This window comes from Castor canadensis, chromosome 11 (assembly GCF_047511655.1).
Source record: "Castor canadensis chromosome 11, mCasCan1.hap1v2, whole genome shotgun sequence".
In the NCBI taxonomy this organism is placed as follows: domain Eukaryota; kingdom Metazoa; phylum Chordata; class Mammalia; order Rodentia; family Castoridae; genus Castor; species Castor canadensis.
In genome coordinates, this window is record NC_133396.1 from 44,659,239 (window position 1) to 44,681,968 (window position 22,730).

Genomic DNA, 22,730 nt, shown 5'->3' on the forward strand with positions numbered 1-22,730 from the left:
TATGGCTTATTCAGGCAAACAGAGTTCAGTTCACAGGCTCTGCACCTGCCACGGTTACTGCTAAGAAGATCCCTAGGGCTCATTTGGGCTCTGTGGAAAGGCATGCTACAATCGATTACTAATGTCAGGGAAATGTCATGCGTGCCATTTATCTGCTCTTCTAGTCAGACATAAGCTGGATAGAAAGCCAGGGAACCCTGCCACTAAGTCTCCGCCCATGTGTGACACACCTGATTTTCTGGGCATCATTTAACCTGTCTCTGGTGAAACACTTAACTACTACCTTAACGGGGACAAACGAAGTCATTAATGTACCTGGAGGGAAACACACATGCATACCCCCAAACTTGCTTAACACACGCAGGTGTTTTACTGTCCAATGTCACCAACCTGGAGAGTGGTATTTTGGAACGTTTCTCCTGAGCCCTAAGCCTTCTTTTATTCCAGCTATGCTTGCAGTGGTCTGGGCCCTGCCCCTTGAGACCTCAGTTACCCTTAGATGAAGGTGCCTGAGGATGTGGTGTGGGTGATCAGCCTCCTCCCTAAGCCTCACTTCTGATGATGTGCCCACGTGTCCCCTGAGTTGCCATATTTCTTCTAGGCTGTAAGACGCCTCTGCAGTCCTTCCTGGGAATTGCTGAGCAGCATGGGGGCCCCCAGAATGGGGTGAGTGTGTGCCAGGCATGTCACTGCAGAGTGGCAGGGATGTGGCTCAGGAGACTTGGGAGGTGTCCTGCTTAGCATGGCCTATGTGGACCTCCTTTCCACAATGACCAAGGCCACATCAGCTCCACTGGCAGTGGAGAGAGTTGGAGACCCTGTGGTTCCAAGTGGCTGCCTGGCATCGGAGACTGAGAATGGCTCCTGGCCTCTCTCCATGTGGTACAGACCCTGATCACTCAGACCCTGAGCCAAGCGAATCCCACTGCCATCACTGCAGAAGAATACTTCAACCCCAACTTTGAACTTGGTAACCGGGACATGGGCCGTCCCATGGAACTGACCACCAAGACACAGAAGTGAGGCTCCCTGCTCCTGCTCGGGAGGGGTGGGCAGGACTGGGGCTCCAAGAGGTGCTGGGAGGCCATGGCTTCCTGCAGCATCCCTTACCTGTTGGAATCTGGGGGGCAGGTTCAAGGCCAAGCTGTGGCTGTGTGAGGAGCATCCCCTGTCCCTGTGTGAGCAGGTGGCCCCCATCATTGACCTCATGGCTGTCAGTAATGCACTTTTTGCCAAGCTCCGGGACTTCATCACTCTGCGTCTGCCTCCTGGCTTCCCAGTGAAGATTGGTGAGAACAACTGCCACACACGCACACACATGCACACGCGCACACACACGCCACTGTTTCCCTCAGCTCTTTATTTTTTGGGGGGAGAGGGGGTAGGAGAGGAGGAGGGTGTTACGGGGTTTAGATGAGGTCAGGGCAGTGGCCCTGAGGTGTGAGGGAGTGGATGGTGGTACCTGATGGTTTCCTCATCCTCAGAAATCCCGATCTTCCACATCCTCAATGCCCGCATCACCTTTGGAAACCTCAATGGCTGTGATGAGCCGGTGCCATCGGTGCGAGGCAGCCCCAGCAGCGAGACCCCTTCCCCAGGCAGTGACTCCTCCAGTGTCAGCAGCTCCAGTTCTACCAGTGAGACTCTTCACTCCCCTCCAAGCCCCCTCAGAGCTCAACTTGATTTCCCTCCTTAATACCCTAGGGTGCCCTGGGACAGGGGTGGGCCCACCTGTACCTGACCCTCAGCCCTGCACTCCTAGCCTCCTGCCGTGGTTGCGAGATCTCCCCCGCATTGTTCGAGGCTCCACGTGGCTACAGCGTGCTAGGCGGCCAGCGAGAAGCGGTGACCCGCGAGGATGAGGACGACTTGTTGCAGTTCGCCATCCAGCAGAGCCTGCTTGAGGCGGGCAGTGAGTATGACCAGGTGTGTCCCTGATGCCACGCTGGGCCTTGCAAGTGCAGGGATGCACGACTAACAGGATCCTCCCTCCAGGTCACAATCTGGGAGGCGCTAACCAACAGCAAGCCAGGCACCCACCCAATGTCCTATGAGGGTCGCCAACAGGACAGGTCAGTGGCTGCTAGGCCGAAGAGGACTTAGAGACGCCTGTGCACTTCCCCATCCCCAGCACGCGTACTGATACACCCCCTCGTACCCCAGCATACTGGGTGAAGACCATAGAGCCCTGCTAGGCCTAGAGCCATAGTGCCCTCAGGAGGACCCCCCCATCTGGCATGATGATGGCTCCTACCACTGCCCTTTCCTGGTGCTGCTCAGTGGCAAGTGCTCCCAAGGCAGGCAGAGAGCAGGGAGCCAGGCCTCTGGGTGTTCAGACCCTCACCAGACAGGATGTCAGGGGCAGGCTCTGCCACCACTGGGTGGGCCCAGGGCAGCCCCAGAGCCTCCCTTAGAGGGTGTCAGGACTGCTCTGCCGAGGGCCTCCACGCAGTCTCCCGCCCTAGCGCAGAGCAGGTGCACAGGGAGCGCTCTACAAATCCTCCCTGCCCCCAGGAGCGCCCCACCCACGCCGCAGCGGCAGCCCGCACCCCCTGCGAGGGTGCCCAGTCCTCGGCCCAGCCAGGGCCGGGGCTCCAGTGGCCACGTGTTTCGGAGTTACGACGAGCAGCTGCGGCTGGCCATGGAACTGTCGGCTCAGGAGCAGGAGGAGCGGCGGCGGCGCGCGCGCCAGGAGGAAGAGGAACTGGAGCGCATTCTGCGGCTCTCGCTGACCGAACAGTAGCGCCCCCTGCTGGGCCTCTCGTCAGTCTCCACGCACGACCAGACCCGGACCCGAGAGAGACGGCCCGGCCCACGCACCTGCCGACTCTGGTTCCATCTACTCGGGGATGCAGCGGCGCACCGGACACAAGACAGGGTGGGGTTTGACATGGGTAACTTTCCAGGCCAGGGCCCTGGAGGCAACTGGCACAGCCGGACGGGTCCCCCTGCTTTGCTGTATCCTGACCCCTAATCCGCTCCTCTGGGCTCTGATCTAAGGGCGGAGTAGGTGGTCCTGAAGGGGCAATCCTTAGGAGGAGCATTGTCCCCATCTCTGGCTCCTTCTGGCCGGTTCTCCTTTCTGCTCACTGACCCCACTCCAGGACACTGCCCCTGAAAGCCTTTGCATCTCTGCTCTACCCTTGGGAGGCAGCTGAGCTCTCGTGCTGTGTCGCTGCTTTGTCCCAGACACAAACCAGCACGTCAAAGGCCCAGCCCCTCCCCCATCCCGGCATTTCAGCGTCAAGTGCACTTAGCGGGGTGCCCGGCTCCCCCAACCCCCACACCTGTCCTGGGTCTCAGGGTGTCCCAGCTTCTCCTTGGGCATCCAGAAGTTGGAGTCCCTGTCCCCAAGGCACTTTTTTTTTTTTTTTTTTTTCTGATCAGGGAGTGTATCCAAGGTGTCCCCCTGGCCTGAGCAAGGCCCGACTTCCTCATGGTGCCTTGGAGTGTGTGTGTGGTGGGGCATATTGGGCTGGGAGCAAGCACTAGACCCGACACAAAACTGACTACAAAGGGGTTGCCCAGGGCCCTGGCACCACTACCCACCCCTTCCCACCAGCTGCTGCTAGCCCTCTGTGGTTGTGCATCCCTCTTGCCCCCACTCCGGGGGCTTACTCTAAAACCCTTCATCCAATGGTGCTAACCCCCGGCTCTCCTTGCCCCATCTCACCCATCCAGAGAAGCACAGACCCGCCAGGGGCAGGGGCCACTGCACACCCTTGTCCATAGCCTCTCTAGGACTGGCCTTCCCAGCCCAGCCAGCGAGGCTCAGAAGGGACACAAAAAGGGGACAGAAGAAAAGAGCAACAAAGAGAAATTGTTCCTCCCACTCCCTTCCCTGATGCCAGGGGCACCAGACTGATTCTGAGGCACAATAAAAGAGACTTCAAACCGGAGACTTTTCCTACCTGACTTTACTGGGGAGGAATGCCCCTGTTGGGTGGGAATTGGGGGTCGTAGTATGTGGACAGCTCTGGGATAAGAGGCTGCCTGGTGGGTCCTGAGCTCAGGGTTGCATTTCCTAGGTTCCCCAGGATTTGCAGAGGCTGGGGGCTCTCACTGTCACCCATGCAGGAAGCACAGACTTAAACTTAGCAAAAATATTTCATTCATTGTTTTCCTCAGTCAAGGCCACCGAAGAGGGCTGTGTGTGCGTGTATTTGCTTCCTCATGCCAGTTCTGAGATTCATCGGGCCGGGGCTGTTTCCAGGAAGCTGCCCTTTCTGGCGGTGGAAAGGGAGAGAGCTCTCTGCCATAGACTGCTGGGTGTAGCCAGGCATGTGCATGGGTCCGCAGAACTGGGTGCCGCCCGTCTTCTTTACCACTCAGCGTGGCAGAATCAAGTGAGCTGATTAGAACCGTTGTGATTTTCCCCAGTGTGGGGAGACGGTCGAAGTGTCATCCCTTTGAGGTCAAGTCCAAGCTCCCCAACGTCCCCAAGCATCGCGCTAACACTAAGCACTTCCCCTGAGCTGGGCGAGGACAAAAGGGGACACCACCTCGCCATGCAGCACCATTGCTGAGGCCGCGTTATCTCGGGCCTGCCTAGGCCCTCTCCTGTCAAGCCCGGGACCAGGCACACAGCCTGGGCCCTGCCAGACAGACCCAGGTCTCCCCTATGCTCTGTTAGTCCAGGACTTCCGCGGGGAACGGAGTTTCCATCCCAGTCCCGCCCCCCCGACCCCAACCCAGGGAAGCGGGTTCAGGAGTTCCAGACCAACGGCTGGGGCGGGGCGGAGTCCGTGCTCCCCGCCCCGTCCCGCGTGCTGGGTGCACGGCCCCGCCGCGCAGGCCGCGCTAGTCAGTGCCGTCCACCAGTTCGCACAGCATGTTCTCCAAAGCCGTGATGCGCTCCTCCTGGGCCTGCACCCGCTCGCGAAGGGCCTTGATCTCCTCCAGCAGCGTCTCCAGGGTGTGCTGCTGCTAGGGCGGACGGAACCGAGAGGCCGTGTCAGAGGGAGTGGGGACGGATGTGCGGATGGGCTTGGATGCTTCGGAGCCACAGCTTACCGACAAGGGGGCATCGCTGGCCGACTGGCTGCGGCGGGGGCCTGAGGGCGGGCGCACGTCCAGAATGTTGCGCTTGGTGACCCGGAGCTCGCGGTGTTTCGGGGGCACGTAGCCGTCCTTCAGCGAAATGAGCACAGGTTCAGCGTCCTGGCCCGACAGCCATTCGTCCGCTTCCAGGGCTGGCTCCGGGCCCGGTGTGTCCGGGTACAGATCGTCCTGGAACAGGTCTGACTGCGGGGGTAGGTGGACAGGTTGGACCCGCATGAGCCCGGGCCTTAGCCTGCTGCGCTCCAGTCCGCCTCGGAGCCCTGCCCGACCTCTCTCCCGGTCCTCACCTTGCGGGGCACAGTCATGACAATGGGCTCACACTTCCGTTCGTGCAACTTGTAGAACCTATAAGGGAACGGTGTTCAGCACCCCCACAAGACTCCCACCCCCTTAACGTCTCTTTTCTGGGACCAAGGGGTTGGAGGCCACTACTTGCTGAGCACATTGGATTTTACACACATGATCAGTTCTGGGGTAAAACAAATTTGATGGGGTGTCGGAGAATATCAGGCTAGTGGGGCTGAAAAAGACCTGTTTGATCCCACCTCGACCTTTTCTTTTCCAAAGCACTGTTGGGGAAGCTGCGGAGGTTAAGACCTGACACAAGGAGGGGACAGAGAGGCAGGCGCGCAGAAGGGGCCAAGGCTGCTGACCGGGCAATCTCGCATTTGCTGACATCCAGCCCCCGCTTGGGCATGAAACCCATGCCCCGCTGCGGTTCTTTGCTGCTAAATGTGTTCAGGTAGTGCACGTAAGGTGGCTCATCCGTAATTTCAAAGTACCGAATGCTGCTGTCACCCTGCAAAACCAGTCGGTTCAGAGGAACGCCCAGGTTGGGGCCTCACGTCTCCATCCTGCCCCTCCCCCTACACCCCGTTCTCTCCACCCGGCCTCGAGCACCTTGCCACACAGGTAGACGATGCTGGAGTCGGGATCGTAGAATGGCAGTAGGACTCCGTTGCTCGTGTCCATCTCCTGCAGTGCCACTGGCTCTTCGAAGTTGTTCTGTCCGAGCACAGGAGGCATGACCTGCCCTGCTCATCCTCCTGTGCTACTTCGGAATCCCTTTTACGCTTCCTGCCCGGCCCAAATCCCATGCGTTCCCAAGGCAGCTCTGTTGGGAGCTACAGGCTCTTCCCCTGCACATATCACTCCTCCTCCCTCGCACATACACCCCCTGCGTCGTCGCATGCAGTCACCGCAAACCACCCCCAGGGACTCGGCATCACCAGGCGGGGCCGCCAGCGCGAGCTCCTTCAGGCGACGCAGCAAAACTGGGCAGAGGGGTGGGTGCGGGGATGGCAGGCGCTGCGGACGTGGCAGCGGCCTCCAGCCCTGTCCAGGTGGGCATGCCCTGCGGGTGGGGGGCGCCTGGCCCCTCTCCCGTGATGCCAGTCCCCGGGGCACACACCCCAAGCCTCCAGCTGTGTTACCGGGTCCCACAGGCCCAGCTCTCGCTGGCTCATGCGGGTGAATCCCGTGGTGAAGATATGGCCCTGGCGCGTGAAGACAGCCCGCATGGGCCTCATCCCCTCGTGGGCTGCAAACCTCTCCTGGGGGAGGGGGGAGAAGGGGCATCACCCAGCTGCCTGGCCTGGGGAACATGGAGGGCTGAGCAATTAGTTTGCTGACTTGGGTGTAGGGTTGGAGGGTGGGGAGAGATAAAGGGGTCCAAGAACACAGTTTCTCGGGGGCCAGTGGCTGGCCCCTGGTTTGGAGAACGTCTGGGCGGGGAGAGAGCCCTAGACTCTTGGCTCTCAGAAGATCCCGATCCCTTAAAGCGCCCTCAAAGTCTGATCCTAGAGCGGGCGACGTCTGCTGGCTCCTCGGGGTGGCAACGAGGCTTTTGCCACATGGGAGCCCCCGCTCCGCTCCGGCCTCTTGGGCGCGGGTCACTGCCCTCCGCTCCTGGCCGACCCACAGTAGGAGCGAGCGAGCGAGTGCACCCAGCTCGGCCTGGCCTACCGGGTCCCAGAGCGCGAGTTGCCGCTCACTCATCCTGCTGAAGCCGGTGCTGAGCAGCTTCCCGTCTGCAGTGAAGACGGCCCGCAGCGGGCGGGCGCCCTCGTGAGGCCGGGTTCGCTCCTGCTCGCGGGGTTAGTGGGTTAGAGCGCCCGTCAGCCCATCCGTCCCGGGCCGCGCCACACGCGCTCACCCGCTGCATGCAGACATGCACACGGCCCCGCACCCAGGTTAGATTAAGGATGGTGGGTGAGGCCAGGGCCACTGCCCTTCCCAGGCACCTAGTTGGGACAGGCAACGCGCAAGGGTTGCCCCAGTCCAGCCCAGCAGGGTCAACAAGGGTGGGAAGGGGTCCAGCCATCAAGCCTGTGGTCAGGCTCCAGACCCTGGAAGATGGCGCTGAGTGCCAGCTGAGAGGAGAGGGTCCTGGAGCTCAGGTTTCATGCAGATTATGGTGGAAGGATGGAGTTTCCAGTATCCCCCCTCCTCTGTCTCAAAGCCAGGAGCCCTCCTTTGAGCTTCTGAGATGCAGTGGAGGGGAGGGAACAGGAACAGGGCAAAGAATTGCAAGCTAGGGGTTTACTTAGGGTTGTGGTTGCAGACTTGCGGGGCATGGGACTGGTGAAAGCTGGGACCAGGGCTCTGATGACTGTGGGCACAGGGTGCTAACAGCTGGTCACTAGGTAAGGGCTACCAGGGAGTGGCTATGCACTCACCGCTACCACTTGGCCCTTCCGGGGATCAATGATGCGCAGAGTCTTGTCTTTGCAGGTAGTGGCTAGCAGGCTGCCATTGTTGTTCCAGCACACGCTGTGGATGATGTCAGGGTGCATGTCGTCCAGGCTCAGCAGCACCTCTCCCGTGCCCACATTCCAGATGATGATCACATTATCACCACCTGTCCAGGGTGGCCAGGCATGGTCACCTGGGCCCTGCCTTTGCCATTCCCACCCTCATCTACTGTTGGGACCCTCCCTAGACCTCCACACCTGCACTGAGCAGGACGTTCCTGGCAGTAGGGTGCCAGGAGAGGATGCCCACACGTTTGGAGTGGCCCTCAAGGGTGATGATAGGTTCTGTAATATTGCGCACAGGAGTATAGTCTGGAATTTGCCACACCTAGGTAGGAGGAAAAGGCAAAGGGTAGGCAGGATAAGGAACTAGCTTCCCCCCCCCCTCCCCCGCCACCATAGCCCTACTGGTTCTCTTGAGTAGTAAGGGTCAAATACAGGACAAGATGTGGTAGTGCCTGACTAGGCAGAAACAGCTGGGAACCAGGAAGGGGTTTTGCCAGCTCTCCAGAGACCTCCCCATTCACTCCAGCAGGTGACATCAGAGCACTGTCCCCCTGCTCTTTGGGCCCCAAGTTGTCCATGGCTATAATTAGTCCTATAAGCAGTGCATCCTGGGAGGGAGAGGGCATGTAGTTAAAAATAGCCTGGGAGCTGGGCAGGGCAGGGCAGGCAGGGCTCTGTGATTCTGAGCCTCCCTGTCACCTTCCCCAGCACAGGTGAGTCAGCTCACCCTGTTCCCCTGACCAGCATCCATCTGGCTCCTACCATGATGGTGGTGTCGTCGGAGGCACTGGCGATGACGTTGTCATTGTGTGGGCACCAGTCGATGTCCAGAATAGGGGCTGTGTGCCCAGTGACCAGTGGGTAGTTCTTATCCACTCGTCCTGTCTGGAGGGGTCAGAGTGGGAGATATGGGGTCACTTTGCTGTATGTGTGTGTATGCGTGTGTGTTGCTGTGCTGGGGATCTAACCCAGTACCTTGCACATGCTAGCTGTGCACTCTACCACTCAGTGACATCATCAGCTCATCCCGTGTGTTTTTGGATGAGCAGAAGATCTGTTCATATTTTAGTCCTATATCATTTATTTTCTTTTTGCAGACCTCCCTCTTCATTCCCTGAACTTTGCTGAAGGCAGAGGGTTGAGATCATTTATATTAGGGAATTTGATAGAGGTAAGCTGACTAATTCAAGGACCCACAGCAAGATATTAGTAGAATCCAGATGAACTCTCAGTCTTGTGATCTTCAAAAGACATCTACTTGGAGAAAGCTGTTCTTTTTGTTGTTGTTTGCTGTGTTTGTTTGTTTTGTACAAGGGCTGTCTATGTAGCTGGCCTCAAACTTGTGATCTTCCTGACTCAGACTCCCAAGTGCTGGGATCATGGGTGTGCATATTGACAAGAGTGTCTTGAGCCTGTTCCCCCAATTGGAATGTCTGTTGGAAGCCCCTGGTGGAAGAGGTCAAGGTGAGGTAATTCATAGTGCAGTGCTCCTAGCCACCCTTGGCAGGTCTCTCTTTTGTCACTGGCTTCACCTTGGAACCACAAGCAACAGGCAATCCTGGGTCCTATTTTCCTTAACAGGGGCTCAACTATTTTTGGTCTTCATGAGCTGCTTGTAGGGGCTCTGAGGCCTCTGCTGGGGCTGGCATTGACCTAGACCAGGCAGTAGGGGACAGAAGTGGCTATGTGGCATGAAATGGCAGCCATACTGGGGGAAGAGGTGGCTCTAGCTGAAATTTGAGCCCTGGGGATGGTGTCTCTGGATGGTGTCTGCATTGTCTGGGGTGAGTCACGGGCTATTGTCGGGTCTCTTCCTGACCCTGCCACTTGTGGAGTCTCCCCTAACAAAGTATAGGAGCCAGAATCCTGGTCAAGGTCATGCTTTGGGGTGTGGGGGTGGAGATGGTGAAAGGTCTTGAGGGTACTTCACAAAAGTGGCAGTCACTGCCTGGTCCCCTTCTCTAGGGAAGGGAGGGCTCTGGCCTTATGTGCTATGCCCTTACCTTCTACTCTCATTTCACTCCACTGCCAGACCAGAATAGGGAGGTGCCAGAAACCCTTTGGATAGAGCCTGATCCTGTCCTCAGTGTGCTGCTCTGGGATATGATTTAAACAAATGGTCACATGGGCTGAGGAGGAGGATCTTCAGTCCCCAAATATGAGGGGGTTGGCATTAGGAGAGAAAGGGACAGAATCTGACTTGGCTTTGGCTCAGCTGCATCCTGATTATCTCTACCACAGGACTCCCATCCTGGTTCCTGCTTGGAACAGGGTGCTGCATGGAGAGGTGGATGGCCACAGTGACACTGCTGCTCAGGGTGGGGGGAGAGTATCCCCACCAGTCCTTAAGGGCTTGGGGAACAGGGAGCAGCAAAATCCACAGAACTGCCCTCCTAACTGATGAATGGATCTAGGTGAGAATTCAGGTTGCTGTCAGGAGGTCCCAGAGGCCCCAGTCAGTGTCCTCCCATTTGCTTCCTTTCCCTCATCCTTTACCTTGGCCAGAGGCAGGACGATGAAGGCACCCCCGCCTCCAGCCTCCACAATAATGGCCAGGAATTTGGGGTTGACGGCACAGAAGGAGCTGTCCCATGTGACCTTGGATACCCGGATGTCCTCGTAGGCCTGGTCAGCCTTTGCTGCCTGCCCAAACACATGGCGGAACTTGCTCTGCCGAACCACACGCCGGCTCATCTCTGGGGTAGATAGAGGAAGTGCCTTTGGTCCTTAGTTCTGTGAGCTGTGGGAGGAAGGAGGTGAGAAGGGTTATCTGGCCAGAGTCAGCAGGGAAACAGGGACATTTCTTCAAGGTGATCAAAGGATGGACAGTTCTTTGCCACCTGTCAATTTTTTTTTTTGGTCATATTGGTTTGAAATCAAGACTTCATGCTTGCTAGGTAGATGCTCTATCACCTGAGCCACTCTGCCAGCCTTTTCTTGTGTTGGGTATTTTCAAAATGAGGTTTCTCATGCTATTTGCCCAGTCTGATCTCTAACCTTGATCCTCCTGATCTCTGCCTCCCAAATAGCTAGGATTACAGGTGTGAGCTATGGTGTCCAGCACAAATACTGTTTAATGTGGGGTCTGACCTCACTTTAGAGACCCAGGCTGGGAGGATAGTGGAGCCTGATAGGGGCTGAAAGTTACTTGGAAGATAAAATGTTTTGGAGAGGAGTCTCAATGCCAGGCTCCCTTCTAACTGCTGGCGTTGGGATGAGCATCTCTTGACAAAATGCTACTATCTCCTAGATGCACCCAGTCTAGAATCAGGTGCCTTGGCCATTGGATCATAGCTCAAGGCCAGTATGGAGCTAGGACTGTAGCTCCCGTGATCCTGAATTCACGTCTCTGGCATAATTCAGGCAGATGGAGTTTTTCCTTTTTCTAAAAATTTGCCAAGGGAGAGGTTCCTCCTGTCAGCTAACCTGAGTCTTTGCAGGTACTGTTTTCATCAGTTTCCTCCACAGCTGTTGGGGATGGGGTTGGGGGAAGGCTCAGAGCAAGGTAGATTCCTTCTTCCATTCCATCCTGCATTGGCTACTCCAAGAGGCCCTAACCATAGTCTTCTGGCTTTTGCATACCCTACTTTGGTTTAGATTCTCAGTGGGTGCCCTCTCCTCTCTTGAATCTTCTCCCTAGTAAACTCTCCTGGAGTTGGGTCCTCCACCTCAGCGCCAGGACCAGACTTCTAAGGGTGGGGAGGGTGAGGTGAGGTGCTTTTTCCCTAGCCAGGGCCTGAGCTATGCTACTCTCTTTCCCAGGGGACACCCCAAGTTCTCTCAAAGTCGCACTGTCTCCAGCCCCTGCTCATCCCCGGGCACCTCTGTGCCCTTCAAGCCGCTTCTGCGGCCCCAGGCCTGAGGCCCTGACTACCCGCACCCTCCTCCGGCCTCCTGTCCGGCACTGCGTTCTTGTGAGACGAGGTGTGTGCGCGCGGGCCGCTGTCCGGCCAAATATAGACACCAAGTCCGCCCTGCCCCAACCGAATTCGGCGGAGGGGGGAGGGGCAGAGTTCTGCGCCCCTCCGGAGACCCCCTCCAGACCTCTGCCCCTCCAGAGACCCCGCCCGCTCCGCTAGCAGCTGTTGGAGGCGTGGGGGGTACCTGGTCCGCAGCCGGGTGTGTGCGGGTGCTCACGCGGCGACTCCTCTGCGGAGCGGGCGGGGCTGCGCTGGGGGAAGAGGAGGGCGTCAGGGCACCAGAGCAGCCTCTCCGGGTGTCCGCGGCGTCTGGGGCCTGGGTGTTGGGCTGCCTGCTCGGGCCGCTGCCTGCGGCTCTCCAGGGCCGGGCTGCGCTGCAGTCCCAGCTGCCGCTGCCATCAGCCGTAGGGGGCGGGGCTTCCGAGTGGGCGGAGCCAGGATGAAAGCGGGCCCGCCCCCTCCAGCGGCGGGAAAGTCCTGCGCCCCAGTCTGCTCACAATGTCTGCGGGCCTGTATAAGAAGTCAGAAGTAAGTGAGTGTGTGTGTGTGTGTGTGTGTGTGTGTACCCCGTCCGCCCTCCGCGCCCCCCGGGTAGGCTGGTTCTCAGACTCCAAGGGAGGCATCGAGACAGGGAGCCGGAAAGGGGGCGCGCGCCCCTAGAGCTGGCAGCCGCGCCAGATCAGGTGCCTTCGCGCCGCATTCCTGCCGCAATCGCGTCCCAATTTAGCCGGTCCCGGCTGGCCCGGATTACGGGACTGCATGGCCAGTCCCGGCTGAGAAGAGACCCCAAAAGAAGCTCTGGGGGAACTCTCATTGGATGAGGGCGTAAGGTGGCCGAGGGCAACTGCGAGGGTGCTCTCCAAGAGGCCGTGAATGGTAGTTATTATTAATAGCAATAGCGATCATTTGAGAACCTAAAACGCTGGCGCTCTGCTAAGCGTTTCGTCCTGTTATAAGATTGCATGGAGCAGAGCCGGAAACAGCTTAGAGACCAGGGAGGGGAGAAAAGTGAATCCACTTTGACCTCCACTCCTCAGCACCAAGTTCAAGGGGAAGAGGCTGGCACAGGTCTTTAGCTACATTTTAAGGGTCAGAGTAGCCAGTTTAGAGGTTGATGTTTAGCCTGACTCCTACCTACTGTCCTCCCGGCCTTGTTTGGTATGATGTCTGACTGTGGTCCAGGGAATAACAGCCCCTGACACTCACAGATCTGAATATTATTCAAGATCAAGGAGATAAGAAGTAACCTGACCAAAATAATGCCAGTGAAGAACCGGTACTTGTAGTTGCTGTTTACCCAAAGCCTGCAAACCAGTCTCTTCCCTCTCATCATAGGGGCCAGATATTATTTCCTGTTTTCTGGGGGTATGCCTGGAATCAACAGGACACGGACTTCTGGAGGACAGAAGCCAGTATTGGAAGTAAGGGGGAAGAAAGATGGTGGAAACCACGAGGGTCCTCACAAGACTTCTTTGTTTCTCAGGAAGAGTCCAGGGGAATAGAATTACAAATTGTTAGATGGTGCTTCAGAAATAATTCATGGCATGAGGATGGATGAGGAATCTTACCTGAAGGTTCTAGGTACATGGTGAGGAAGAGAAGACCTGAGTGACTCAGTTACCCCTTTATAATAATAGCTTTCCCAGTACTGCCACTTACTATGAGTCACTGCTCTAGAGGCTTTATACATATTAATAACATTCTGGTAACAGCTTTCAGAGATGAGTACTGTTCTATTTTACAGGCAAGGAAACTGAGGCACAAAGGGGTTAAGTAGATTACCCATCCCTTACTGGTGGTTAATGGAGCTGAGATTCTTGTCCCAGGGTCTGGCATCTGGGTCCTTGCTTTCAACACCATGTACTTTTACTTTTCCTTGAAGGGCAGTGCCATTTTTTCTCACAAATGCTGACACTCAGACTTATGCTGCATGGCACAAAGGATTGCCTGACGAATTAAAAAACAGGTTCCAGTTCTGGCTCAGTCACGCTATTTTTACAGTTTTCTGGATGTAAAATGAAGAGAACTGTATCAAGTTCTAACTGCATTACTCGTTGGCAGAGATTTAATGCTCTGTCACCTACTCTGAAATGGCACCCCTCCTCTTCCCTCCACTTTAAAGAGAACTTTCTAGAGGGAGGGATGAGGGACTAGGAAGTAGGAATCCCTCAGTCCATCCAGCCTTCAGTTCTGTCATCTGGGAATGGGTGGTGCTCTCTGGGTAAAGTATTTGCTGGGATCCGCAAGTATTTGCTGAGGCCTGACTGCTTCAGTCTAGTCTTCAAGCCCTCTTCTGACTGCAAGGTCTGGTAGAGGGCGGGGCCAAGGCCTCGCCAATCAGGGGAAGAGACATTTGGGCTTGGTGCCTCGAGTTAGAACTGTTAGCTGGGCGCTGAATTGTAATCCATTGGGGACAGGCTCAGCTTTAACTTCATGAGACCGTTTTCTGGACGAGGTGGCCTGGCAACTTAGCCATGATTTGGTCCATTTGCTTTAGCTAGAAAGCCAAGACTGAGCTTACTAGATTGGTCAGGGACCCCCAAACACTCCTAGAATATTTTGTGACCTCACTATCACCATCATGCACTCCCTCTTGGGACTAGTGTTGTACCCCTCCCGCGTGACGTGAACGATTTAGAATGAAGTAGACTGACAAAGCAGTGTTTTTTCTGGAAGCTTCAGCAAATTTGGTTGGCAATTGGGAAAGTAGAAAACGAGCTCTCCCTCGATAGTAGTGCTTTCTTATACATGATGGATGGCACCATTAAACATCTCATGATGGATCTGTGGAAAGGTAGAAGTGGGGACCCCAACTACCCTTGGCTCCATCTCCCTCCTGCACCACTGATGTCATAGGTTTTTTCTTCTTTCTTTGGCAGTACTGGGATTTGAACTATGTGTTTCTCTTCTAATAGTGGGAGAGGGTTAAAGCTTTTTATTTATTATTTTTTTGTGATGCCTGGGGATCAAACCCAGGGCCTCTTGCAAAACACCCCCAACCCAGAAATCTACATTTTGTTGTTGTTGTGATACTGGGGTTTGAATTCAGGGTCTCATGCTTGTTAGGCAGGTACTCTACCATGTAAGCCATGCCCCCAGCCCTAAAGCTTTTACTTCTTTGGAAATTCATGTCCCCTTTCTTTCAGTGTGCTGAGGTGCCTTGTGCCCAAAGATTGTAGCTCTCACTAATGTCCAGAGTGGTCACTCTATTCTCTGCTGGAGCAGGTCTTTGCAGCTGTCCCACACCAGTCACTCTGCACCACAGATGGTAGAATAATTTTGGTCCTTTTGCTTATTCATTCTCCTAACATTCAGGTGGCAGCTTTGGCAAATGCCTCTTTGATCAGGCAAGTTCCCAGCTTGGTCACTTGATTGGAGCCACACTGTCTGCAATAATTTTAGTGGATCCTATCTCCTATCCAGTTTTTTATTTTGTATTTTTTTTTCTGTAGAGGTTTTTTTTTTTTGTGGGACTGAGATTTGAACTCAGGGCCTCCCACTTGCAAAGCAGGCACTCTATTGCTTGATCCACACCTCCAGTCCATTTTGTTCTTGTTTCTTTTGAAGATGGGGGTCTCATGAACCATTTTCTGGGGCTGGCCAGGAACCTCAATCCCTCCCATCTCAGCCTCCCAAGAAGCTAGGAATATTAGGTGTGAGCCACCAACACCCAGCTTCCACAGAGCTCTTAAGGGTGTGCTTGCCTCTGCTCGTCAATAAGCAACACCCATTCTGTTTCTTATCAGGGTTCTCTTCCAACCCTTTCACCTTCTCCAGCATCTACTCCTGTGTTGCACTTGAAGAAGCACACATTTCATCTTCAAAATAAAAATTTATTCAATCTGTAACAAGAACATTGAATCTGCACATTTGCGCACAAGTTCACATTTAAAAACAGCTGAGCACATCAGTAATAAAAAAAACCTCTATGATACAAGTGGAACATCCCAACCACCAGGAAGATTAAGGAAGGAGATGAGACCACTCTTTATATTCTGCTTCAAATGCCTCAAAAAGGTCCCAGAGATTCCAGGGAGCACCTGCTTTATTTAATAAAATGTGAGCATTAAAGTTTGGGGTAGCCTGGGGCAAAGGTAACAGTCAGTGGGAGAGTCTCCTAGACTTGTTTTCCATATTTAGAACAAGTCCTACAAAATAAAGTTAAAAAAAAGAAAAAAAGAAAAAAGGAAAGGCACCTCTAGCTATGCCAAGGAAACCAAAATCCAACAAATATATAAACCAAATAATTCCAAGTGGGCTTATTGGTTAGGAGGCATTTCAGGACCAGTCCCCCAGCTTTCAGTTTGGGTCATCGGCTTGAGTTAAGCCTTGGGTATCAGTTCTGCTTGTGTACACAGGACGCTGCCACCAGCATTGCTACTGAGGACACGGATGGCAGCACCAGTTGGATACCTCCTGAGTGTGTGGGGGGGTCTTCAAGCTGTTAAGGGATGGTTCCAGTTTAGAAATTCTGTCTTAGATCTCTGGGGCACTGAGAAGATGAGGCTGGTTCTCTTTTCATAGCAGAAGCCAGGCCCATTCATCCTCCACTTCCAGGAGGGAAAAGTACAGAAGCACCTTGCAATAGCTCTCCATGGCGTCAAAGGACCCCAGTCACTGGGAGAGAGGATTGTGCAGCTTCCCGCTTTGATGCAGGCCTTTTCCTAATATGGGTGTTGGATGTGTTGAGACAACAAATATTCTTATGTCTAATACATGCCTTGATCTTTTAGTTTGTAAGGGAAAACAAAGTCCACAATACTTTTAAGTTGGATTGGTGCTGAAACAACTAAAATTTCAACTTGTCTACAATCAAAAAAGCAAAACAAAATTAAAACCATACTAGCCATTTACCATTACGATCATCACTATAAAACACAATCACTGAAGAAATGATGACTACTGGACAGGAGTGCAGGACACAGATGGAAGGCAGCTCCAGGCTTTACCCACTTACCCACAAGGGCTGACATTATGGCATTGCTCTGAGTGGGGACTCGCAGGACAGCCAAGGCCTGGGTGCCTGGAGGACTGAGTGGCCAATACGATGATGCATTTTTTTAATACTCACAATGTAAACAAAGTATCCATAAATAGTTATCTGAAAAAGCCCCAAAATGGCTTTATTTTAAAATGCCCTTTTTAAAAGTGACCCTTTTTGCATAACGCTTTCTTAGGAAAAAAAGAAAAAACCCTCCCTAAAACATCTTTACCAAACATGCCTTAGATCACAGAACTGAAATCCTTAAATGAAGCAGGTGAAGACTTTTGTGAGCTGATATGTCTAAGATTCTTCTTATGGGAAGCTTCAGGTCTACCCAACAGTTGGGGCCCATGAGCAGGAAGGGATCATAGAGCCTGAGTTGTCATCAACAGGCTGTCCTTGGAGCTATTGGTAGTTTCTACAATGAGAAAGAGGAAATGCCAGTTGGGACAAAGGTACAGAACTAGGAAAACACTAAAAAGCCTGAGGAGGCCGAGAAGCTAGGAATGATTCCAAACGTTCTAAACAGACTCTAAGAGGTAAACAAAATGAGGAGAGATGAATATTACCCCACTATAGTACTATCCGTTTACTAAAGTACTCACTACTGCTAAGTGTTTTCAAAAGTGAAGAAAGAGCTAGGATTTCTCTTCTACTGATCAGGTAACTATCCAATTACAGCTCCAATCCTGAGTGCTCCTGGGGCTTTTATTCCAAGCACTGAAATGCCAATACACACACACACACACACACACACACCCTTCAGAGTTATTACTGACAGACTATGGCAGTCTTCACACACATAAAAAAAGACAAACAACTATTGGATAAGAAGTTAAGCACTTCACAAAAGGTCAAGATTTTTTCTGCTCAACTCTGTTATCTACCAAACTTGCTGTTTCAAGTCTGGGTTTTCCATGAATAGAAAAGAGAAACTGGCCACCTGAAATTACCAAAAAGTCTGAAGAGAGGAAAGTTTGAAAAGTCTTCAATAGTTTCATTACCCACCTTCCATGGACATTATACAGCCAGATACATAAGTCATGAACACCCAAATGTGGGGATGTGGAGGGCTGCGAAGACCCCTTGGCATAGTTGGATCACAGACCCTGTGTAGATGTTTATTTAGACAGGTAAGTTAAATGGTAAAAAATGTAATTAAAAAAAGGCAGAGAAAGAGTGTTTCTTACATTCTTTTTTTAAAAAAAGGTTTTTTCTCCCTAGCATTGAGAATTTCCTCCTAGTCTTTGTGGTATTTAATGCAGTAAGCGTGAGCATTACACAGCGGCAGGAGAGAAGAGGGAACCGTGTGCTGTTGCTGATGCTGCTTGTACTTTTTAATGTGTGGAATGTGGATGCTACTCTCTTAACCTCCATGCAAGCCTCTCCTCCTTACCCCTACCCTACCTCAATTTCTTGTCCTTTCCCCAACATACTGGTGGTAGAACTACCTCAGCAAACTAGGTGGTTTAGATGGATGAGCCCTAGAATTCATCACCCCGTCCTGCAAGTTTTCTCACATTGTACATACCACCTAATAAAATGCTTAACAACACATAAATATCCAGGTATCACAAAGCAGAGAGTTTTAAAGAAACTACTGAAAGGGCAGCACAGGTACACATGACTACTATACCATATACCTTTAGCAGGTGATTTTTGAACAACCTGCTTCCCGGGAGTGATGTCAGACCAAACCAGGGCTTCCATTTGGCGAATGGATCCATAGCTGCTCTGGAGCACCTACAAATGGTCTCAGTTCACCTATTCTGTACCCTACTATCTGCCTCCTCCAAACTGGCCTCTATTATCACTTTGACAGTCTGTGTATCTGTCTTTTCCTCTCAGTGCTGTGATGAACCAAAAACCTAAGTCTCTAGTCTGTGCTCAGCCTCAGGATGAGTGAAGATGTACACATCAGTAGTGTGGACATCAACCAAAGCAAACAGGAGGTAAATTTGCAAACCTCTTCAGTTTTGATGAGCTCTGGTGGGTGGTTCATTCCAGGCTAAATGTTTTCTGTAAGAAGATCAAAGAGACTTGTTTATGGCAGGTGCCTTTGTGTTAAGATCTCCACAAAGTAGCAAAGCAAAGCATCCTAAATGGACTCATTATGAGTGCTTGCCCTTGGCCAAGGCCTCCCCTGTGGCCTCTCTGCCTCCACTCTGGGCAACACGTACATACTCCCTGGCTGTGCTTCAGCTATTGGCAAACAATGTCCTGTGATTTTAGTCTCAAGCAGAAATCAGCCTTCAGTCACATTGTGATCTAATATTAGGGAACCTCCAGGAGTTTCTCTGAGAAGGAAGTTACTAATACATAATTTGGTAGGAGCTAGTGATTACAAGTCTCCATTTAAACAATTAAAACCACCATCAATATACTATGCAGATTCCTATCGACAGCTATCAGTTTTATTTCTGGTGTTCCTTGTGTTTTCCAGTTGCAACTCTACTCCTTGAAAAGAATGAAAAAGACCCCACAACATCAACAATAAAATATTAAGAAAGTGACATTATGTACATAAATACTGTATAAACTTTAGAGTAATGACAAACCTTCCAGGAAGAGGAAAAAAAAAAAAACAACTTACGTCAAGTGTTAACAATGATAATATAGAAAACTTTGCATTCAATGGAGGTTATACATATGTAATGTAACAATTCAAATATAATCTATGAAATTAAAAAACATAGGCAGGTTGGGGCAAACAGTGAGGAGGAGGAAAATAAATTGGAAAAATATATGGCCATTAAACTCAGAAGGCCCACAGAATTATTCAAGTAATGAAAGGGTTAAAACCCTACATATATATTCATTTTACAAGAACACAATGACTTTTGATTGCTGTTTTTCAAGTTAGTCTCCATTATGTTTTAGTTGGGAGGATGTTGCAGAGGACATTTTCTGGCAGGGAGGGCCAGGATGACCTGTATGGATCCCACCAATTCTAATACTAGGCATCAGCCTCTCCACTCTCAACTTTACATCCTCTTGTGCTTTCCTCTTCAGAAGACCTCTCAGATTTCACGTGGGGTTCCCTTTTAATTTAATTTTAAAAATTCTCTTGGGGAAAAAGCATATGCTTGTTAAATACACAAAGGCAGCCATTATCATGCCTTTCTATAATGATACATTCTGGAATACCAGAAGAAATGGATTCTAGAAGACTCCTTTTTAAAGCAAAGCAGAGCTGGGTGTGGTTGGAGCGTGCTTGTAATCCCAGCACTCAGATGGAGAGTTTGAGAGTTTGAGGCCAGGTCAGCTGAGTTACATAGCAAGACCTGTCCAAAAAAAAAAGCAAAGCAGAATGAACACTTCAAGAAGTCCAAAGGGCTAGGGCTGGAGATGTAGGCCGAGGGCACTGACTTTCAAGCAGCCCTTCAGCCCATCCAACGCCTCAAGCTTGGGGGAACATTTCCAGTTCTCTGCTTCAGTGCCTCTGTCCCCATCTGCTTCCTTCACCTCAAGCAAGCAAGCAAGCATGCCTTTTCTCAGAGGACAAGATGAGGAGCAGGTGGCAGTTGACTGAAAAACAGCAATTTGCCTTTGATAAAGGTGTTCTTTGAAAATGTTTGTTTTTGAGGTTTGAATTTTTTAAAAAGTAAAAAATGGTAAAATGGTCTTGCCATCTAAACAATCTCTCTCCTCATAAACACACACACACACACACACACACACACACACACCCTGCATGTGCCAGGAACAGTAAAATGACCAAAATATTATAAAATTAACCAATAAAGTGCATGTTCCTTACATATTACACCTGCCCCTTTTACAAAGATTTCTCTTAGAAAATCACATGTATAGGCTCAGAATCACATGGTGTTATAGAAGGGGTTGGTTGTCCGTTTTTTATCATTTGCCCTTTTCAGTCTCCGAAGGGGGTGAGTTCTGCCGTGTTGTTGACGGGGTGCCACGGCCAGTCCTGGAGCTGGGCCTGTGCATTGCAGTCCCTGGGTCTGTTGCAAAGGAAGGCCTCCTTCAGAACTAGTCAATTCCAAGTCTGCCCTGGGGAGCAAACACTGTTGACTATAACCAAATTCTTTGGCATACTGCACAAGGGGCCTCTCCACTGGCTTGCTCTGTGCAATACACTCTGTTGTTCTGAGCTGCTCTATAAAATACTTGGTGGGCTCTGGGTTCTGGGGGGCACCTGGGTTTTCCTGGGACTCCTGAGCCTCCATGGCATGCATGCCTGAGTCTGTTTTGAAGAAGGGCTGAAGCAGTTTGAGATGAGGGGATTCAGAGAAGACAGGCTCTCTCTCTGGTAAACAGTCTTTACAAAGGTCCAGGTAACCTAACTTAGCGAGAGAAGCTGAGCGCCTCATTTGGGATGGTTTTGTAAGCCCTGACTGGAAAACCACTCGGGACTCGATTTCTTTAGCACGCTCTTTCACACCAGGGCCAATAGAGCTATGTGGGAGTTGGCAGGCCACAGGTGATGGGTCCAGTTTTTTTTGTACTTCCCTAATGTTGTCACTGAATTTGCTAATTAAACATAGTTCTTCACTACTTAACTGGGAGCCCCTATGTGGCACTTCATTGCTAGTAGAGAGGAGGCCTTCCTGGTTTTCTTCCCAGTTAAATTGCCCTGCAGTGGGCTTACTGTCTGTGATGCTGCTTTGCTCTGTGCAGCCTTCCAGGTGAACCACGGTTTGGGGATGCAGGTAATCTAAGTTGGTAGGTGGTACATGGGTTGTGCAAGTGACAAAAGGTGTTGTCTCCAGGGCTATGGATGGGCTGTTGTCCCTGTTTTCAGGGCTGCTTAGCAGGGAGGTCAGGTCAGTGGGCCTGTTGTACTCAGAAGAAGAATGAGGCAAAGGTAGCACTTGGGGGTGCAGAGAAACCTGGTTGAGGTCCAGAGTCCTGTTCAGATTTTCATCCAGTGAACAGAACATAGTGACAGATTTCTCCACCTTCATCTTCCTCAGTCCTTGTTCCTCACCCTCTTCACTGGGCCCTGGCCCAGCGTGGTCAAGTGACGTAACTGTGTGGGTATACTCAATGATTTCTATCCTTTTGGAAAGGGGAAGAGAGCTGGCCTGTGACTTAAGTCCCTGGTATGAAATCACAGTCCTTTGCTCCTTCAGAACGCCTTCCTGCTTTGTTCTAGCATCTGACCCCAGGCATGTCTGGGGAGCTAGCCAGGGGTGATACTCTGGCAGTTCAGGCGCTGAAACAATGGCATTCTGCTCACAATGGGATAGTGAGCCAGCTGCAGACCCACTGCATTTCAATTTGTCCTTGCTCATCTCTGGTTCCTTAGGGGCAAATGAGTGTTCTGAGGTGACATCATCACTTTTCCCTTTTGGTGCTAAGTCTCCTACAGAAGAATCATTCTTAGAATTCTTGCGAGTGGACAATGAGGTACATGCAGGGGCAGTACCATGGTGTTCTTGCTCCTGCCTTAAGCGCTCTTCAAACTCCAGTGTGGCTCGCCTCACAGACCCAGGGCACCACTTAGCATCAGGGTGCATCCCTGGGCCCCAGAGCTCATGCTCTTCCTCAGCTGGGTCCTCTTCTTCCAAGTCTGCTGTGGATAAGTGTGTGGTTAGGCAGCCTTCTGGGTTGCACTTCCCTGAGTCTTTGGCTAGTTCAGACTGAGCTGTGTAGAAACTGTCATCCTGCTCCAAGTGTTCAGGTTTGTTCTCGGGAACCTGGGTCCTCTCAAAGGGTAGCTCATAGATGGTGCTCTTCTTTGGTGTATGACATGGGTTGGATAGGACGTCCCCTTTCAGCTGAATCTGCCCAACCCCTTGACTGATAGACTCAATTTCAGTGATGATTTCTTTGACTGAAATTGCATTTTCTGAGTGAGACTGCATGAAGATGTCTGGGCTGACCAGTTCTGAGATTGCCTAAGAACAGAAAACAGTGAAACGATTATGCCAAATTACAGCCTAATTGAAAATGCTAGTGTTCTACTTATTCACTTTCCTATCTGGGAGACTCTATCTGGCTATAAGAACACAAGTCATGAAATGTCCAGCACCATACTGC

General features: G+C 52.0%; 3 protein-coding genes and 1 long non-coding RNA gene across 28 annotated transcripts in view; 2 read left to right on the forward strand and 2 right to left on the reverse strand.

The window, feature by feature from the left end:
• Ankrd13b (ankyrin repeat domain 13B) overlaps window positions 1–3,899 on the forward strand; it is an 18,480-nt gene extending 14,581 nt beyond the window's left edge. For 2 of the 5 annotated variants that reach the window (XM_074046523.1, XM_020159783.2), the window contains 7 exons: window positions 602–666; window positions 889–1,019; window positions 1,132–1,289; window positions 1,485–1,637; window positions 1,763–1,926; window positions 1,996–2,072; window positions 2,515–2,879. In XM_074046523.1, the coding sequence (XP_073902624.1) occupies window positions 602–666; window positions 889–1,019; window positions 1,132–1,289; window positions 1,485–1,637; window positions 1,763–1,926; window positions 1,996–2,072; window positions 2,515–2,743 (977 nt within the window). In that variant the 3' untranslated portion in view covers window positions 2,744–2,879. Of the gene's footprint in view, window positions 1–601; window positions 667–888; window positions 1,020–1,131; window positions 1,290–1,484; window positions 1,638–1,762; window positions 1,927–1,995; window positions 2,075–2,395; window positions 2,418–2,483 lie in introns of all 5 variants that reach the window. The other 3 variants (XM_074046526.1, XM_074046525.1, XM_074046524.1) reach the window with 3 other exon arrangements.
• Window positions 3,894–12,233, reverse strand: Coro6 (coronin 6). Of its 12 annotated transcripts, none has more exons than XR_012438704.1 (12): window positions 11,925–12,231; window positions 10,317–10,560; window positions 8,583–8,705; window positions 8,013–8,142; window positions 7,740–7,921; window positions 7,027–7,146; window positions 6,495–6,614; window positions 5,962–6,066; window positions 5,715–5,860; window positions 5,349–5,406; window positions 5,014–5,240; window positions 3,896–4,923 (listed from the first exon to the last, which is right to left on the reverse strand). XR_012438704.1 is itself a non-coding variant. In XM_074046527.1 (12 exons), the coding sequence occupies exons 2-12, from the start codon at window positions 10,512–10,514 to the stop codon at window positions 4,801–4,803; spliced, it is 1,539 nt and encodes a 512-aa protein (XP_073902628.1). In that variant the 5' UTR covers window positions 10,515–10,560; window positions 11,925–12,233; the 3' UTR covers window positions 3,897–4,800. The 12 variants fall into 12 exon arrangements, 10 of the variants coding, with proteins under 10 accessions (XP_073902634.1, XP_073902635.1, XP_073902628.1 ...); XM_074046527.1 differs by having other exon boundaries at window positions 3,897–4,926; window positions 5,014–5,244; window positions 11,925–12,233; XM_074046528.1 differs by having other exon boundaries at window positions 3,897–4,923; window positions 5,014–5,244; window positions 11,925–12,222.
• Window positions 12,048–22,730, forward strand: part of LOC141413801 (uncharacterized) — a 23,417-nt gene continuing 12,734 nt past the window's right edge. For 2 of the 4 annotated variants that reach the window (XR_012438709.1, XR_012438707.1), the window contains exon 1: window positions 12,048–12,268. This is a non-coding gene — a long non-coding RNA (uncharacterized lncRNA). Of the gene's footprint in view, window positions 12,269–18,572; window positions 18,677–19,167; window positions 19,348–22,730 lie in introns of those variants that run through there. The other 2 variants (XR_012438706.1, XR_012438708.1) reach the window with 2 other exon arrangements.
• Ssh2 (slingshot protein phosphatase 2) overlaps window positions 15,553–22,730 on the reverse strand; it is a 272,549-nt gene continuing 265,371 nt past the window's right edge. For 5 of the 7 annotated variants that reach the window (XM_074046515.1, XM_074046516.1, XM_074046514.1 and 2 more), the window contains one exon: window positions 15,553–22,588. In XM_074046515.1, coding sequence (XP_073902616.1) covers window positions 20,546–22,588 — 2,043 coding nt within the window. In that variant the 3' untranslated portion in view covers window positions 15,553–20,545. The remainder of the gene's footprint in view (window positions 22,589–22,730) is intronic. The other 2 variants (XR_012438703.1, XM_074046520.1) reach the window with 2 other exon arrangements.